Source organism: Lissotriton helveticus, chromosome 7 (assembly GCF_964261635.1).
Source record: "Lissotriton helveticus chromosome 7, aLisHel1.1, whole genome shotgun sequence".
Taxonomy (NCBI): domain Eukaryota; kingdom Metazoa; phylum Chordata; class Amphibia; order Caudata; family Salamandridae; genus Lissotriton; species Lissotriton helveticus.
The window spans coordinates 544,312,589-544,331,326 of NC_136068.1; the positions used below are offsets into that span (position 1 = coordinate 544,312,589).

Genomic DNA, 18,738 nt, shown 5'->3' on the forward strand with positions numbered 1-18,738 from the left:
GCACAGCTGCAGTGGGTGGTGGCTTGGCTATCAGGCAGACATCAGGAAGACACAGCCACGGCTGTGGATGCATTATCCTCACTGCAGATACACTCACTATTCCACCCACTGACGAGCACTAGGAAACACACCCAACTGCATGTAGCAGTGGCCGTAAAATGCTACTCTCGATGCCTGCGGCTCACCAAAGACACTAAACCATACGCCCCTGCACTCCCACTTCCTAGGCACCCCCAAGACTGCGACTGGTCACGGAAACAGCTCTGGAGCATTGGACGCGCTCGGGAATAGACACTATGGCAGATCTATACGCTGACGGCGCCCTGCTCCCCTTCGAGACGCTAGCCGCCGACACGGGTTTACCAGCAGGCCAGTTCTTACAACACGCTCCCATACTCAGAGCATTCACACAAAAATGGGGAAGCATCATTGAAGAACCCCCCACACACCAATTAATACAATACCTTCACGTCATGGGGGATGGCACACATGTGGTGCACTGGTTGACTCAAGCGCTGTTAACACACACACAACGCTCCCTACAACCATTGCGGGATAAATGGGCAGAGGATAGAGGGAAAGACTGGACGGACAAAGAGTGGGCGGTGGTATTGGCAAGCCCCAAGAACATCCCCCGCAACGCGCGCTTCAAGCAAATTCAATTCTATATACTGCACAGAGCATACCTCTCCCCAGACAGGATCAACCAATACTTCCCGGGAACTGCGGCAGGCTGCCCAAGATGCGCACTGGAGGGGGCGGACCTCCTACACGTGCTGTGGCAATGTCCACAGATCCGAACATACTGGCGGTCAGTGTTGCCGATACTAGAGCGGAGCACGACTATGCCGATTCCTCACACATGGGACGCGTGCCTATTAGGCCTCTACCGTAGGAACAAACAGAACAAAGTGCCCTCCCGCTTTTGGGACCTCGGCCTTATTACGGCCAAAAGACTAATCACCAAACACTGGAAACGTGCAGAACCACCCATGACAGAACACTGGCGCACCTCCCTGGACAACTGGGCAAAGGCGGAGAGCGTTTCCCTTCATAATGAGGAGACGGCAGGACTACGACAGTTCCCCATTGCGACACAATGGGATGAGATGCTCAACTCCTTCCATAGAGAATGGCAACCGCCGGATGCCCCCACGAGAGACACCCCCCCAAACAGAGAACACAGAGACGGGCTTGCACCACCAGACACCGACATGGGTGGCCCCGCTGCGGACAACCCCTCCTGACCGGTGGGATAGGCCCAGCCCCCCCTCCCTCCCCCCTCCCCCGCCCGCGGCACACATCCACCACTGATGACAGGCCACCCTCCCCGAGCTAGCAGAACACCCATGGGCCAGCTACGATGTCGCCTCTGAACCTCCAATCGCATCGATATACATCCACCGCACCACGCACCTCCAAGTTTGACACCCCCACACACACCCCGTTTTTTCTATTACTGTCTTTTCTTTACTTGATACTAATGAGGCTGACATGATTGAGCTACAATTCCACCATTGTCTCCATTGTGATTTAACAGTGTATTACATGCTTTGCTTCACGACCGACGTACATGCTTTCGAGCTACGAGATACTGTATAATGTGAAATTCATGCTTTCATTTATCCTGTAAACCTAATAAATATATTAAAAAAAAAAAACATTACACCTGAAAGCAGGTACTTGACCGCTTTCTCAATAATGGGGACACAACAACACTTTTGTCGTCTCCCCCAGGGATTAAAGAACAGTCCTGGATTATTTTCAGCCAGAGTAACAGAGTTACTACAAACGTATGATGATGAGGCATTATCTTATGTCAATGACATTTCTGTAGTAGGGGATCTCTGTGTATAGTCATAATCTAGTGAATAGTCCCGCCCATGTGCGTGGACCCCGGAGCAATAAAAAATAATCTCTTACAGTGTCGAAAAATGCAGAACTGCACAGACACTTAAGAGAGAATTTAAAGACAGATAATGCAGCCTAAAAAGGCTACACTGTCCAGTACTTCAACTAGAAATTCCACCACAAAATCCACAAAACAGCAAAGCCTGTACAGATTTCCCTTACTTTAACAGCAAAAACAACTCTCTGGAATGATAGATAGAAGAACCTGAACAGACAAGCACCATAGGCTGCCATTATGTGGCTCAGAACAGGATACTGTGCCTTTAAGAGAACTTTCCAGAACTTCACAGTATCCCAGAATGCACTGCAGGTCCCAGTTACTTTCAGTTCTTTTTTCCGTCTCCTGCAAGCAGGACCCTGGAAGCATTGAGCTCTCCCTTTTCAAGGGTTTATTGGTGTTTTTTCAATTTAAATTAGTTTTGAGTGCTTTCAAAGTACTTTGGTGCTGTTCTTCTTGGTTTTTGCTCCCTTTGGATGTCAAAGATGCCTGCATTATTTGACAAATGCCCGGAGTGCTCCAGGAAGAAGGCAAAATCAGACCCACATGAGGTGTGTATCCTCTGCCTTCCATCTTCCCACATCCCAGAGGAGTGTGTGATTTGTCAGGGCTTCTCTGGCAGGACCCTGAAGAACAGAATGAAGAGCAGGCTTCAGGGCCTCGATGAAAGAAGGCTGAAGGCGCGAGGTGGGTCTGGAGGGGCTTCATCTGCCCATGCTGAGGCCTCTGGGGGGCTCCCCAGGGGCAGGAAGACCAGCAAACGTCCCCATTCTCCGCCAGGGTCAGTGGCACTGACCACGACGTCGAGAGGAAGGTCCACGGCCGGCTCCTCGTCTCCCCAGGGCTCTGGGTCGAAGAAACGGCGTCCGTCGACGTCGAGGGAGTTACACAGGCCGTCGTCGAATCCTTTGACGATTTCATCGTCGTCGTCTTCGGCGTCGAGTGATCGGCGTCGACGGGCCCGGCGTCGGCGCTCGCCCTCGCGGCGACACCGCCGTTCGCCGTCGACGGCGAGGACACTGTCATCGTCGAGGGGATCCTCGTCGTCGAGGCCGCCGTCGAGGAAGAGACCGCTGTCGAGGCGAAAGAGATCGCCGTCGAGGCGGAAGAGGTCGCCGTCGAGGCGGAAGAGGTCGCCGTCGAGGCGGAAGAGGTCGCCGTCGAGGCGGAAGAGGTCGCCGTTGAGGCGGTCGAGGTCGACGTCGAGGCGCAAGAGATCGCCATCGAGACACAAAGGGTCGTCGTCGAGATGGTCGGGATCGACGTCGAGGCGTGGAAAACAGTCGACGCCGAAGCATGGACGGTCGACGCCAAAGGGGCGCTCGACGTCGAGGGACCTACGCTCGCCGTCTGGTCACTGTTCTTCGACGTCGAGGGATCGTGATACCAGGCCTAAGACTGTGGGGGGCTCCCCTCAGCCCGCAAAGGATGGCGGGTCGCCGGGGTCGGTGTATTCCGAGGTGTATACCCAGAAGAAGACTGTTACACCTTCGCCTCCGTTGCCGAGGGTTCCGGCTCCGAGGGCTCCAACCCCTTCTCCGTTGCCTCCTCTGCCCCCGCCTCCAGCGGGTCCACGGCCTCCTGTGCCAGACAAGCCGCCAGCGGTTCCACCGAGGTCGGTCTCGTTGCCCAGGCTTCCGAACCCTCCCAAGAAGACGCCTAAGTCTAAGGAAGAACGTCCCAGACCTAGGAGATCGCGATCGCGCTCAGGACGGAGAGGAAGATCGAGGAGTAGACACAGGTCCTCCACTAGGTCTCGGCATCGCCATAGGAGGCGTAGATCCAGGTCCCGTACGGCATCCTCTAGGACTCGTTCCTATTCGCCTACCTTGTCGGACTCCCCGGAGACTAAGGTTTCTCCGATCGACGACATTGGTACGTTCCAGGAGGTTCTCCTGAGGGGGGCTGCGAAGTTGGGGATCCCGGTGACGGCTCCTACTCCTACGACGTCCGTGATATTCGAGACTTTGCACAAGAAGCACCCGTCTCGCCCTCTGCTGCCGTTGGTGCCAGGGCTGGTCGAACCTGCGGAGGAGCTGTTTCTTACACCAGCGGTGGTGAAGGCCGCTCCCTCCAGACTTCTGAAGAAGTACAGAGCGCCTGACTCAGACCCGGCCTTCCTACGGATGGACCCAGTGCCCGATTCAGTGATAGTGACGGCGGCCAGGAAGTTGCATTCTACCTCCCCGTACTCCACCGTGCCTCCGGATAAAGAGAGCCGCTGGATTGATTCGGCTGGCAGGAAGGCGTGTGGGACTTCTTCCACTACTATGAAGGCTTCCAGCAATTCGGCGTTGCTGGGACGGTACGACCGTGCGCTGTGGGACTCCCTGGAGCAGTTCGCGGACCTTGTCCCCCGCGACAGGAGGGAGGACTTCCTGGAAATTGTCAAGGAAGGGATGCTGGTCTCGAACCAGGCCATCAGCGCCGCTGCGGACATCGCACTGTTGGCCGTACATGGTTATTGCCACGGTATCAATCAGCGCCGCCATGCTTGGCTCAGGCTTACGTCACTCAAGCCTGAGGCGCAACAGAGGGCGGCCAATCTGCAGTTTTCCGGTGGGACGCTATTCGGGAAACATGCCAACGATGAAATGGCCCGGATGAAGGCCGAGGCTGAAACCCTGACGGCTGTGGGCTTGGAGAAGCCCAAAGACAAGAAACCCTACCGCCAGTTCCAACGGCGGTTCGGCTCGCAAGGGAAAGGAAGAGGACAGTCTTCGGGACAACAGCAGCAGCAACAACAGCTGCAGTTCCGGAGACCCTTCCAGAAACGCCAGAGGGGTAGAGGTGGACAGCAGTCCTCTACCGCAAACAAAGGCCTGGCAGGGTCTCGACCCTGAGCGGTTACTTCCCCTTCATCCGTTACCCGCTCCGGTGGGGGGAAGCGTTCAATTTTTTCTGGCAGAGTGGAGACAAATTACTCAGGACAAGTGGGTGCTGAATATTGTTTGCAATGGATACAGTCTTCGATTCACCAGCCCTCCTCCATCGATTCCGCCGGTCAGCTCGCGGTATCAACTGCGCGAGCTCCAGGCGGAGGCCGATATCCTGTTAAGGAAAAGGGCGATAGAAGATGTACCTCTGTCTCAGAGAGGAAGAGGTCTGTACTCCCGGTTTTTTCTGGTCCGCAAGAAGGGCAAGAACGAGTTCAGGCCCATTCTGGACTTGCAACAGGCAAACAAGTGGATTCGCAGAGAAAAGTTTTGCATGCTGTCGTTGCATCAGATTTATCCTCAGTTGCAACAAGGAGATTGGCTATGTGCTATAGACCTACAGGATGCGTACTTCCATGTGCCCATTGCACACAAACACAGGAAGTTCCTGCGATTTCAAGTCGGCACCAATCACTATCAGTACACGGTACTTCCGTTCGGGCTGAAGTCTGCACCCAGGACTTTCTCGAAGTGCATGGCAGTGGTAGCAGCACACCTGCGGAAGAACAAGGTGTTTGTCTACCCGTAACTGGACGATTGGTTGATCAAGGCCTCCTCCTTCTCGGAAGCTCAAGCGCATTTCCAGAAGACGTGCGTTCTCTTGAACAAGCTGGGGTTGCACATCAACATGTCCAAGTCTGTCCCGATTCCGGTCCAGTGCATTCAGTACTTGGGAGCCTCCATCAATACGCTGTCAGCAAGCGTGTCTCCTTCGGAGGAGCGACGATTATCACTCCTTCGGAAGGCTCAGGCTCTCTTGACCACTCCGTCTACGACAGTGCGGAAGGTGTCTTCTCTGCTGGGTTCGATGGCATCTTGCATCTTCCTGACGCCACATGCGCGGCTGCACATGAGACCGCTGCAGGAGTGCTTGGAGGATCAGTGGGACCAGAGGAGAGGATCTTGGGACGACAAGGTACGACTGTCTCTGCATGCTCTTCAGTCTCTGAAGTGGTGGTGTTCGGCAGAGAATCTCCTGAGAGGGGTTCCCTTCCACAAGGACATTCCCACACAGACTATCGTGACGGATGCTTCTCTCCAGGGATGGGGAGCGCACTCCGGAGAGTTACAGATTCAAGGGACGTGGTCACCGACGGAGTCCACGTACCACATCAATTTCCTGGAACTCAGGGCTGTTCATTTGGCACTAAAGGCCTTTCATCCGTCCTTTCAGACCAACTCTCTGCTTGTACAGACGGACAATACGACCACGATGTATTACCTCAACAAGCAGGGGGGCTCGAGATCACGCACCTTGTCACAGGAGGCGCAGGCGATCTGGCACTGGCTTCTGGCTCGAGGACTGACGATAACGGCCACCCATCTGCCAGGTGTGCAGAATGTTCAGGCAGACGCACTGAGCAGACTGGTTGAGGAAAACCACGAATGGGTCATAAACGACGAAGTACTAGGAGAAGTCTTCGCAAGGTGGGGAACTCCAGACGTAGATCTGTTCGCCACCGCCGAAAACAGCAAATGCCGAGACTTCGCCTCCAGGTACTACCAGCCGGGGACGCTGGGGAACGCGTTATGGATCAACTGGTCGAACAGCTTTCTGTACGCTTTTCCACCCATTCCCCTGATTCCGACGGTTCTCATCAAGCTGTCCCAGTCCAGGGCGCGGATGATTCTGATTGCCCCGGAATGGCCCAGACAGTGGTGGTTCACGGACCTGCTTCACCGGTCTCTCCTTCCTCACATGAAGCTGCCGTGCAGGCCGGACCTTCTCACGAAGTTCGGGGGGCGGATGTTGCACCCCAACCTCTCGTCTTTGAGTTTGGCGGCATGGCTCCTGAGATAGTGCAATATGGCCATCTGAATCTCCCAGAGGATTGCATGGACATACTGAAGGAGGCTAAGCGACCTTCCACTAGGACTTCTTATGCTTACAAGTGGAAGAGGTTTTGCATCTGGTGCAAGTCCAAGAACTATGACCCTACGACATGCAAGGAGGATGTCATCCTTCCATATCTACTACATCTGGCGCAGTCTGGCCTTAATGTCCATTCCATTAAGGTTCATCTGGCTGCTTTGACTGCCTACAGGAAATGCCCTTCACAGACTTCCTTCTTCCAGATCCCTGTGATCAAAGATTTTTTGGAAGGCTTGAAGAAAGTATTCCCTCCTGTCAGGCTTCCTTCGCCTTCATGGGAATTGAACGTGGTGCTGTCCAGATTGATGAAGGAGCCTTTTGAACCTATTCATAAGGCTTCGTTGCAGCACCTGTCCTGGAAGGCGGCGTTCCTCGTGGCCATTACATCGGCCCGCAGGGTGAGTGAAATTCAGGCGTTGTGTTGCCAAGAACCTTATACTGTATTTCATGCTGCTAAGGTTGTTATGCGTACTCACCCTAAATTTCTTCCCAAGGTTATTTCTGATTTTCATGTCAACCAGACTATAACTTTGCCTACGTTTTTTCAGAATCCTTCATCTCCAGCGGAAAGGTCTTTACATTCCCTGGATGTTAGGAGGGTGTTGAAATTTTATCTGGATAAAACCAAGGATATTCGTAGGTCAGACCAATTGTTTGTTAATTATGGATCAGTCAGGACGGGTCTTGCTACCTCTAAACAGTCCATCTCGAGGTGGATTGTGTCCTGCATACAATTGTGTTACTACAAAGCTAATAAGACCTTAGGGGGAAAACCTAAGGCTCATTCCACCAGGGGCAAAGCTGCCACGACAGCTTTGCTTCGTAATGTTCCCATTGCAGAGATCTGCAAGGCGGCCACTTGGAAGTCAGTCCATACCTTTGCTAAGCATTACTGCCTGGACACTGATGCCAGGGCAGACGCTCAGGTTGGGCAGGCTTCGCTGCGAAATTTGTTCGCACAATAGTGGTGTTATTTCTGTTTTCTCCACCGCCGCTTGGTGTGGGGATGGGCTTGCCATTCTATTCACTAGATTATGACTATAAACAGAGATCCCCTACTACAGAAGGAGTAGTTTCTGTCCTGTAACTCCAGTTCTGTAGTAGGGGTATCTCTGTTATAGTCATAAGCGCCCGCCCTCCTCCCCGGTGGAGAGAGTTATTCATGTACAGAATGCTACAGGTCTGGCGTGTTACGCCTTCAAAAAGAACTGAAAGTAAGTGGGACCTGCAGTGCATTCTGGGATACTGTGAAGTTCTGGAAAGTTCTCTTAAAGGCACAGTATCCTGTTCTGAGCCACATAATGGCAGCCTATGGGGCTTGTCTGTCCAGGTTCTTCTCTCTATCATTCCAGAGAGTTTTTTTGCTGTTAAAGCAAGGGAAATCTGTACAGGCTTTGCTGTTTTGTGGATTTTGTGGTGGAATTTCTAGTTGAAGTACTGGACAGTGTAGCCTTTTTAGGCTGCATTATCTGTCTTTAAATTCTCTCTTAAGTGTCTGTGCAGTTCTGCATTTTTCGACACTGTAAGAGATTATTTTTGATTGCTCCGGGGTCCACGCACATGGGCGGGATTATTCACTAGTTTATGACTATAACAGAGATACCCCTACTACAGAACTGGAGTTACAGGACAGAAACTACTCCTTATCTTACAGATGATGATTTGGACAGGCAATTGACCAGGGTGAACACCATAATGCTTGGATTCGCCTCTGAAGGGTATAAGTTCAACTTTAAAAAATCAAGAATTGCCCACCTCAGCGTCCTATTCTTGGGATACAAACTATCAAGTGAAGGCAAAAGCCTGGCAGCAAACTTTATAGAAAAATGTGTGCTGCTCCAACCTCCAAAAACGCTGAAAAATTTTGAGTCAGTTTTAGGATCCCTGAATTTCAGAAGAACTTACATTCTAAACTAGAAAGGGTTAAACCTCTATACGATTTAATCAAACCTGATTTCAAACCTACTATTTGGACTCAAAAACATACAGAAATTTTGCGTTCAATTCAAACAGACATGTTGGCAACAACACATTTACAGACACGCGACAATGTACACAGCCTTGTAATCAGAATCATCCCAGGGAGATGCGGATTCACATACCTAACCTTTAATGAAGGTGAAAAGGTACCAATAGCTTACAAATCACACTTGTACACACAAGCTGAAATGAAATTCACTTCAACAGAAAAAATTCTGACAGCGGTTCAGACTGCTGTAGCAAAAGTAGGAGCCCTCGTGCAGGGGAACGCATTAAAGTGGTTACTCCTGTACCTGCCTTAGAGGCAGTGACAAAGGCAAGCATTCCAAATGCAAAAGCTCTACATCCAAGATGGATACAATGGGTTAATTCTCTTGCTGCGACAGACGTTGAATACGTTTTTGACCCTTACTTGAAGACACAAGAATTTCTCCAATACGAACAAGAATGTCCTCTGCCAACTAAAATTCTGCCTCTAGAACATTACGGATGTATAATATATACAGACGGATCGGCACAGGCCGCAATTGGGGGTAAACAAGCTTATAGTGCTGCATGCGCGATTGTTAAAGGTCGTTGGTGCGATGGTAAATTCAGACCTATGGTCACAAAAACTCAATCTCTCGGAGACTGTACAGCTCAGCGAGCTGAACTCCAAGCTTTCAAGATGGCGCTGGAAAATACCGATCGCGAATTCTCCACACTCATAGTGTGCGATTAGTTTTACTGCGTCCAGTCTTACAATGAATATCTGCAGAACTGGGTTCAAAATGGTTTTAAAGACGCAAAAGGCGGCACAATCAAGCATAAAATGCATTGGGAACAAGTAGTTCTTTTACAGAAAGAGCTACAAAAGACTCACGTGATCCATACACTGAGTCATCAGCGTGATGACGTTCACGTTGAAGGAAATTCATTGGCTGATGAAGCCGCGAAGGCAGCTGTGCAAACGGCTTCCGTAGCTGTAATCACACGTTCAAAACCAAAAATAGACAGCAAAATAATGCAAGCTGTCACTGCTTCAATAAAAGACAGTGGTAAAACATTACCAAAAGGCTTTCGGCTCAAGTACTCATATATAACTGATGCAAATAATGTTCCATTTGCTCGAATCCCTGGAGTGGGGGATAGAGTAATCCCAAACATGGAACATAGATTAGGACTCATTTTAGCAGCACATGAAGGGCTTGCCTCTGCACACGCAGGTGTTTCCGCCACAGTTTCATTATTAAAACAGCTATACTGGTGGCCACGCATGAGGAAACAAACCAGAAACTATGTTATGGAATGTGAAATCTGCCAGAAAATGAAAGTTTCAACAGTGAAATGCCCGGCGCAGACGCCCCTTCTAATTTCAGATAAACCATTAGCATGTGTTTACCTGGACCACTGCGGTCCCCTTCAGAGGGATGGTAACTATATATACATCATGGTCGCAGTGGATTCTTGCACAAGATTCATTTGGATGTGGCCTCAGCGCCCAGCCGGAAGAAGAGGTCGGCAGTGCAGACACTACGGCCGTCGCAGGTCTGACGGTAGGCATGGAGGAAAAGAAACGCGGGACGTCGCGTGAAGAGGAAGGCGCGATTGACACAGGAGAGAGCAGAGCGGAGACGGCGTTTTCTCAATGAGCGGCGGCGGAGGTACAGGACCATCGCTCGTCGGGAGAGCGGCTGGAGGAAAGGACCCGCTGGAGCCCGGGAGGAGAGGAGCTAAAAAGGGAGGTTTCCCCAACACCCACTGCTCTTGTATCCAGACGTCCCCAGGAGGAGCAGGACGCCGAGATACTCCACGCTATGGTCACGGAGGACCGTAGCCTCAGGCAAGTGCCTTTCTTGAACTTCTGGAGGAGGTTGGCGGGAGGGGCGGCCTTTTTTAAGTTGGGCACAAAGTCAAGACCGCTATACCCTCATAACCCCTATTCCCTTACGGACCTTGGTGATTGGCATGCTCAGGTGAAGGGTCAGCATGTTAACAGGATAGCACTAAAACATTAAGACTGACCAGAGATTTTCTGTTTCTTTGCTTTCTTCTGGGGACTTCTGGGGACACCAAGCCACGTAGGAATCCAAAAAATGAGCTGAAGGAAGCTACCTGGAGAAGAAGGAGACCTGTGGAATTGGCTAATGGACTACTATTTGGAGCATTTATGTTCTAGGATATCACCGTACTTGAGAACTGTGTCCCTATGTTAAAGAATGCTCGTTTCATTTCTTAAATAAAATAAGGAGGTGTTTATACGCCCCTTTTGTTTCCCTCTAACGCTCTGGGAGATCACTTTATTACAGGTAGCTCTACATGACTTTCAGTGATAAAAAGTAGCTCTCAGTATAGAAGAGGCTGGAGACCCCTGTGCCAGACCATTCCACTTGGGCCAAAAGAGTACATCCCAGTATCACCATGCTGCAGGACCTTAGAGCACAAATTGCAAGTCACCTTTCATGCATTTATTTTCTTCTCTGGGGTGTGTAAAAACAAAGGTAAATAAAAACCAACAAAACAAAAAAGGATATTTTCATCACCGACTTTTTGTGGTTGGAAGAAAGAGAAAAATACATGTTCTCTGTTTTGTAGGTCATTGAGAGCGAGTGACAGTCAATGTCATGGATGGGAAGAGAAATGTGTGAGTGAAACAGTGACTGAGAGTGAGTGTCAGTGGGTAAAAGTAAGTGAGATGGATTGTGCAGCAGAAGTTAATCACAGGGCCTGGCCAGAGGTCAGGCCCTGTGGTCATCCCACCGCAGCGCATCATTACTAACCTGGTCCTGCACTCATACTACTGTGGAAAGCCAACTAGCAATGCAACCGGCCTTCTGATGTGCAGTGGGGGTTGGCCAGAGGGCCTGGATTCTTGTCAGGCCTTGTCGCCAACCCTCCACAGACAGAAAACTCCTGCTATTTATTGTCATCCCACCATGCGCTGTCTTGGGCCTTAAGCAGAGAGGAATAACAGCAGAGCCTCACCACAGACTCAGTGCTCCAGCTGCTGTGGCAGGCCGACTCCCAATGTGCATAGCCTCGAGGGAGGAAGTCAAGTCCCCTGCACATGTCCTTTGGCCAATTCTTGCACCCAAATTGCCATGAATTGTTAACACCTGTTGTGCATGAGGCTTGAAACAGACAACTTGGCCTTTGGCTAGTCAGTTTTTTTTCTCGCAGATCTAAGATGAGCCTTATGACCAGGTACCCCAGGGAGTTTCAACAGTCCAAATTGGTGAAATTTACCATTCGTGTTATTAAGCCATGAGGCTTTGCCTGAAACCGAAGGGCATCTTTGGTTCCCCAATTTCTCCATTGTTGACCGGGGTCTGCAGTACCTTTGTTGGTAGCACTGACCCAGGCCAGTCGTTTAGATGTTTTGGAGCAGTGGTCCCGGAAAAGGTACAGCAGATCCAGTAACTATTTTTGTGTTTCTAATTTACCCTAGATTGGAAGCTTTTAAATTCCCCCTTACCTGGCTTGGGGATTTGGGTCTGATCATCCTGACACCTTATCTGGCCTTATTTTCTGCCGGACCTAAGGACTTTGCCCTCATACTGAAATGGCTGCCCCATGAAAAACATTTCTCTTGGGGCTGTCAATGAGAGGTCTGAAATCCGTGCTGCCATATCGGTAACTGTGGTTCTGAATCGGACTAGCAAAGAGGCTCTCTCATCCAATTGGATTTCTTCATGAATTAAATTTCTGGGCTTGTGGAAGACCCCCAAAGTCTAAACAGGACAGTTATTCAAAAGTATTAATCCTTTAAAGCCTGCTCAGCAAATTTTTTTACACACTTATCACTCTAAAACTACTACTGAAAGGACTTAGACCAAAGCAGCAAAAGCATAAGCTTCTAATTTCATGCCAAACGTGGTGTTCAGTGGATCGGGCTGCAAGCATGAGCAAGAGTCCCTAGCGGGGATAAACTGGGAAAACACATATTTTTCTACCCACCTCACTAAATTGATTTTCGCCTGCATGGATGTTCACAATAAATGACATACTGGATATTTATATTAGTGTGAATAGTTTATTCAGACCTGCGTGTAGATCTTTCTTTCCTGTCTTGGCCATCTGTCCTGTGTTTTATATAGTTCTTTACTACCATGTTATGATAGCCTAGGTGCCCAATACAAAACTATGTGTTCTGACAATCTAATTAAAAAGGAGTAGATATCTGCACCTAATTTTACGCAGATGGTTTATTTGTATATTGAGAACTAACAACGGGACAGTAAAATATATCGATACACTCTAATCGTGACTCCCTCTGTCCTTTTGATTTCGGGTGGGCTGCTGTTATGAATCTTCACTTAGCAGGAGGTGCTTCTTAAGGGCTACTTTAAATCCTTTTGTATGTAGTCAAATCTGCCATCACCAGGGAAAAGCAAGCCCATGAAGGGGAGTTAATGATCTTGGCTGAAAAAACTCAACTATGGGTTCGAGGCAATGTGGTTGTGTGGCACAGACGGAGGCCCGCAAGGAAGAGGGACATGGTGATTTTAATAGATGGGAGTGGAAGTTTTTATTTATTTATTCTGTGGGCCTGGCAGGTAAATCAGTCTAAATGAAAGTGAGTCTGAGATACTGGATGAAAACAGAAGAGAAAAGAAAATGCTTTATTATGTGATGTGATATCCATTGTTTATGACTGCAGAAGAGTTGGTGTTTTGTAATTACATTGATAAAACCGAGATTCTTTACTGTGCGGCAGGGAAGTCTCCCACCGCTACTTCTCACTAATTACTGGCCACTAGTCACAGCCAGTCCACTGACCCCCATGGAGAAGGTACGAAATCTGGGAACCATGTTTAATAACAAATTGACCGGGGGGCAACGGACCTGTCCCACAAGATTTGGGGGAAATGGTTTAATCTACTACCACCATGATCGAAGCAATAATGTATGATCGCTGCCTTTCTCTTTGCCCTGTGACCCGGATATGGACTGGCATGTGAAGACCCGCTTTACACGCTTTCTTTGTAATAATCTGTTGTGTGATCTGATTGAGCTACACCCAATGAACTCTGTCTGTTGTTTTAAATACCAAATAAAGTTGATTATCATAAAAAATAACAAATTGACCCTCGAATCGCAGGTTAATAAAGCAGTGGGGAGCTGCTTTGCAATTATCAGAGCCCTTCGGATGATCCTTCCGGTCCTGCTAGTTCAAGCTTGAGCATTGGTAGTACGAAGCACCATCCTAAGCAGACTGGACTACTGCAAAGCCTTGCTGCTGGAGCCCCCGAGATATTTGATAGAGAGAATCCAGAGGTTTCAAACAATAGCAGCTAAGCTAGCCCTGAGGAGGCCAAGATTCTCATCTGCCTCTATGGCCTTGTCGGAGCTACACTGGCTCCCCATACTGCAAAGGGTCCAATTTAATTCTCTCTGCATAGTTTTTAAGGCCCTGCATGGGTCCGTACCTAAACTAATGCAGAAGAAATTCGCCTTGTATGTCCCTGGTAGGAACCTTCGCTCCTCCTCAGCTAGAATGGTGAAGGTGCCAAGATTTAAAAAAATAAAATCAGGAGGTAGAGCCTTTAGTACCTCTGCTGCCCGACTATGGAATAATCTTCCATTTAAATTGAGACAGCTGGAGGATCTTCTTCCGTTCAGGAAGAGATTGAAGACTCTTCCCTAGTGCATAACTCTATCGTTCTGACGAGACCCCTTAGCATGAGCCCAGCTGGGCACACATATGTTAGCGCCAGGATGCCTGCCAGGTGACAGTGCGCTTTACTAGTGTTGAAATAAATAAATAATAACAAATAAATAAATTACTTCATACTCTTGGCGAATCACCGAACCACCGGTAGCACAGTACACATTGAGAGTTCTATTGATGATACGGTCTCAGAGTTATGTTGCCTAGAAGAGTAGTACTTTGATGTTGTTTGTGAGGACCCGCGGTGTGATCGTATTGTGTTTTGTTACTGCGACATAGCATGAATTGAAGCGAAAAGTAGTGTAAGTGATAATGTATGGATGGATGAATGGATTGATGGATAGAGAGAGCAAGTGTGTCTGTGTGTTTTATTACTGTTCAAGCATGGCCTAACTTAGTCATCAATGGGGCATTATAGATGACTCAGCAGTCAATCTCTTTACTTTGATCCTTTCTAGAAATTATCTGATCCAACACCACCTGAGACCAAGCCACGCGAAAATATACTGTTAACCTGTAACCTACATCGTGAACATCAGTAAAACATTGGCCTTTACCTCACATTCTATAGCCATTTTGTCATTTCTTGCTCCTATGTGCTGTTTGCTCACACCCCTTTTCCTTGGCTGATCACTGTGTTCAAGGTCTTTAACCATACATGCTGTTTTTCCAGCTACAAATGGCCTTGTACAAGTCTATAAGTAAACCAGACAATTAGTCATTTTCTCATGATTATCTACTCAGCTCTCCTCCTGCAGTATCCAATATGTGCCTTGTGACAACAGATGAATGTGACTTACGGTATGCTCATAGTAATGTTCCATGCTTACATGTAACTTTGAATAGGTGTCTTGCCCTTTGTACCTGATAACAGATGTATAAATACCTGTGTGACCCTGTGCCAGGCAGAGAACTCTGAGCGTAGCCATGCTGTTGTGTTCTCTCCCGTCAAGTGTGTTTCTACTCGAGTGTGTTTACAATAAATGCTGTTGTGATTCCTTTCTCTGTGGTGGAGTCTTATCTGTTTTTAGAGCTCCTGTATCAGACTGTGGTGGTAACCCAATAATGAGAATATGTTATCTCTAACAATCTGTACTGAACTTAATAACATACAAAGGAGACCATCTCTCAAGGGAAGAGCCCACAGTGGTAGATTTGTCTGACCATTCTCCTATCCTTTTCTTTCTGTCTGCTGTACACACATTCCCTGACACTGGGTGAACCGAAAAGGGAGATAACCTGCTTTAATGAACCAAGAATATTGACTTCAATAAGTTCAGAATCACTGCACAGAATTTACTACTGCATATCCTTCCCGGTAGAGATATCAATCAGTGTCCAATATTTTGACGGTCTCTCGGATCTGCTCAATGAGCTAAGTCCACTTCAAGAGCAAAAAGAAAACACCTAAACGTTATGTTCTGTCTCAGCTATCTTAACGCTGCTGCCAACAATTCTAGAATGATGGGGATAGTTGTGAGGTCAGAGGGAACTGGAGATGGCTGGGTGGAGAACGCTGTTAGCAGCAGTGGGGGCACTGGTGCAACTGACTTTTTCAATTATGAACTTTCTCTTTTATTAATGGCCCTGCTGTGTACCATTGACAAACTTGACATTAAACCATCGGCTCTATTGTTCAATAAGACTTGGTATGTGTTAAGAAGATTGCTGGAATAGAACTAGAGACACCGTCTTCTACCACCAAACCCATACGACTCTGAAACGCATCATCACTATAAGAAAAGGAAAATATTCTTTGCGAAAGCAACCCATTTGAGATCTTTCAGACTTAGCCAAGAACCGGCCTGAACAACTTTTCTAACTAGACAAAATTGATAGCAGACTCCGCCATTCTATACCTGGACTTATAGTTGACCGAAGTTTCTTCCATATTATATACTCAATTAGACCAATCTCGGGCTCCTGGTACAGACTCCTGTATTTCGATACACCTGGGACACTGCGTTTTTCTTCGGAAGAACAACTAGAAAAGGAAGAAAAAACTTGATTTACTGATCAGGATTCCAGAAGGACTACTTATGCAAAGGTGCTGCATATACTTACTTTGATGAACAGGATTTTATGCCCTGTTGAGAAAACAAAAAGATAGAATAGTAACTAACCATGGTGCTGCAACATTTCTCAACGTTTCTGTATTTTGTATCTGTGGCAGAAGGACTTGATAAAATTGACTGGCCTAGGCAGTATTTAACATAGAAATTAACAAAATGTCAGTCACAGCCAGGGTAAACTACTGGGACCTGTGCACTGCCACATGAACACTCTGATCCTCTCTCCTGACTTCCTGATGCACCTTTCCATTCTCTTCAGCAGTCTCTTGCACACTGCTTTCATCCTCAACTCTGCTGTTCTCCTCCAATCTATTGCCCGTGACAATTCCAACCACCAATACCTGTTCACATCCATAGAATCAAACCCAAATTCCACAATTCTCTCTCTGTCATTGCCATTTTTGGCTATGGCAATGCGACTCCTGTGGCAAATACTGCCAACTTCCAGTTCAACTGTATTCTTTATAACTCTTATCACCTTTTTAGGACTACTGAATTTGCTTTCTTCCTTTCCTTTCCTTGCTTTCTTGACTAACTTCACACGAACTCATTGGCCTTTTTTATATATACTTCTCTTACACCATGTTTAGCATCAAAGTAAGTTTTGCTCTTCTCTTGAGAGGTCAAAATTCACTTTCTTACAACCTTAGCATTCCAATTCAATTGCTTACCTCTTTTCATCCACCCAGGATTCATCTTGAAATATGGTAGCCAGCCTTTCATCAATCCAAACAGACTTTCACCTACTATGTTGTGTGGCGTCATTCTATATGACCACACCCTTTTCTTTAATTCATACTCCCAATTTTTTCTTTCTCTTGCTTGTATTATTCCTTTCACTACTCTATTTGCTCTTTCCACCACAGAATTTCCCCTAGGATGATATAACGCTGTGAATTTCTGTTCTATGACCGCTACCTTGACAAATGTCTTCATTGCTTCCGATGTGAACTGTCATCAATATTGAAACCGGAAATCCTTCCCTAAGAAACACATCGTCAAGAAATGTAATCACTGTAGCTGTATTCACCTGCTCAACCACCTCCAATTCAATCCATCTTGAGAATATATCCACAAGAACCATAATGTCCCAATATGTGCCATCACACCATGCAACAGGACCCATAATGTCCAACGCAATCTTATCCCACGGCATATTGGGACACCCCAACGAGAACATAGGAGGATTTAAAGTCTTATGAGATTTATCTGCACTCTCACACTCAATACATTCTCCCACAAATCTCTTGGTTTCTTAATCCACTTTAGGCCACCAATAAAACATTTTTATACTGTAATGCCCGAATGTCCTTCATGACCCATTGAGACGTCTGTCAAATTCCACTGGGAGGAATAATTCTCTCACCTCAAACATGCCATCCATACTTAATTCACCTTGTACCTCCCAGAAAGTCTTTAATTTCTTCAGTTACTACTCTTTTACTAGAAGTACCCCAACCGTTCACTGTCTTGTCCTTCACCTTCTTCAATACCGCATCCATACTGTATGCTTCCATCTACTCCTCCCTTTATATACTAGTGGCACTCTCATCTGTAAAGATACCAGCCACACAACTTTCATTCTAGAGATCCTGGTCGATTTCCCCAAGAGGTAATGACATTCTACTTAAGAAATCAGCTGTAACATTTTTAATTCCTGGCACATATTTCACATCATACAAAAAGTCTTGTAGCCTCATGGGTAATCTTGCGATTCTCGCCGATGCTAGACAGCCCTTCAGTAGTTAACAATTTGGTTAAGGATTTATGATCTGACTTCAACGTGAACTTTCTTCCCCATATGAACTTTTGAAAATGCTGTAATACCCACAAGCACACCGATGTGTCTCTCTCTCTCTCTCACTGAGTATTTCTCCTGCTTGGGAGACAAAGAATGGGATGCAAACACAATCACAACCTCTTTATACCGTTCATTCTTCTGGGTCAACACACAGCCTAACCCTTTCCCACTGACATCAGTGGTTACAAATGTATCTGCATTAAGATCAAAACACTGCAACACAGTAGCATTGCTAGTTTGATTTCTTCAAATGATCTCTACCAACCCTCATCCCACACATACTTGGGCTTGTTGTTCAATATAACTCTCATATCATGAGTCTTCCGTGAGAAATTGTCCACGAATTTTGAATAAAATTCAGCTAGGTCCAGAAAAGATCGAAGCTCATCCTTGGACTTCGGAGATGGAGCACTCATTAAAGCCTTCACCAACTTCTTTTTAGGCTTTAAATATGTAACTCCATTCTGTGCAAGTCTGCATTTATTAGCCTCTGCTGACAATCCCCTTTCCTTCAGGA

The 18,738-nt window shown here is 47.5% G+C and overlaps 1 protein-coding gene across 1 annotated transcript in view; it reads right to left on the minus strand.

Annotated features, from left to right (window-relative positions):
* The window catches only part of LOC144768730 (zinc-binding protein A33-like), a 271,971-nt gene that overhangs the window by 114,231 nt on the left and 139,002 nt on the right, over window positions 1-18,738 (minus strand). The window contains exons 5-6 of the mRNA XM_078652609.1: window positions 16,413-16,435; window positions 16,208-16,332 (exon numbers count right to left, since the gene is read on the minus strand). Coding sequence (XP_078508735.1) covers window positions 16,208-16,332; window positions 16,413-16,435 — 148 coding nt within the window. The remainder of the gene's footprint in view (window positions 1-16,207; window positions 16,333-16,412; window positions 16,436-18,738) is intronic.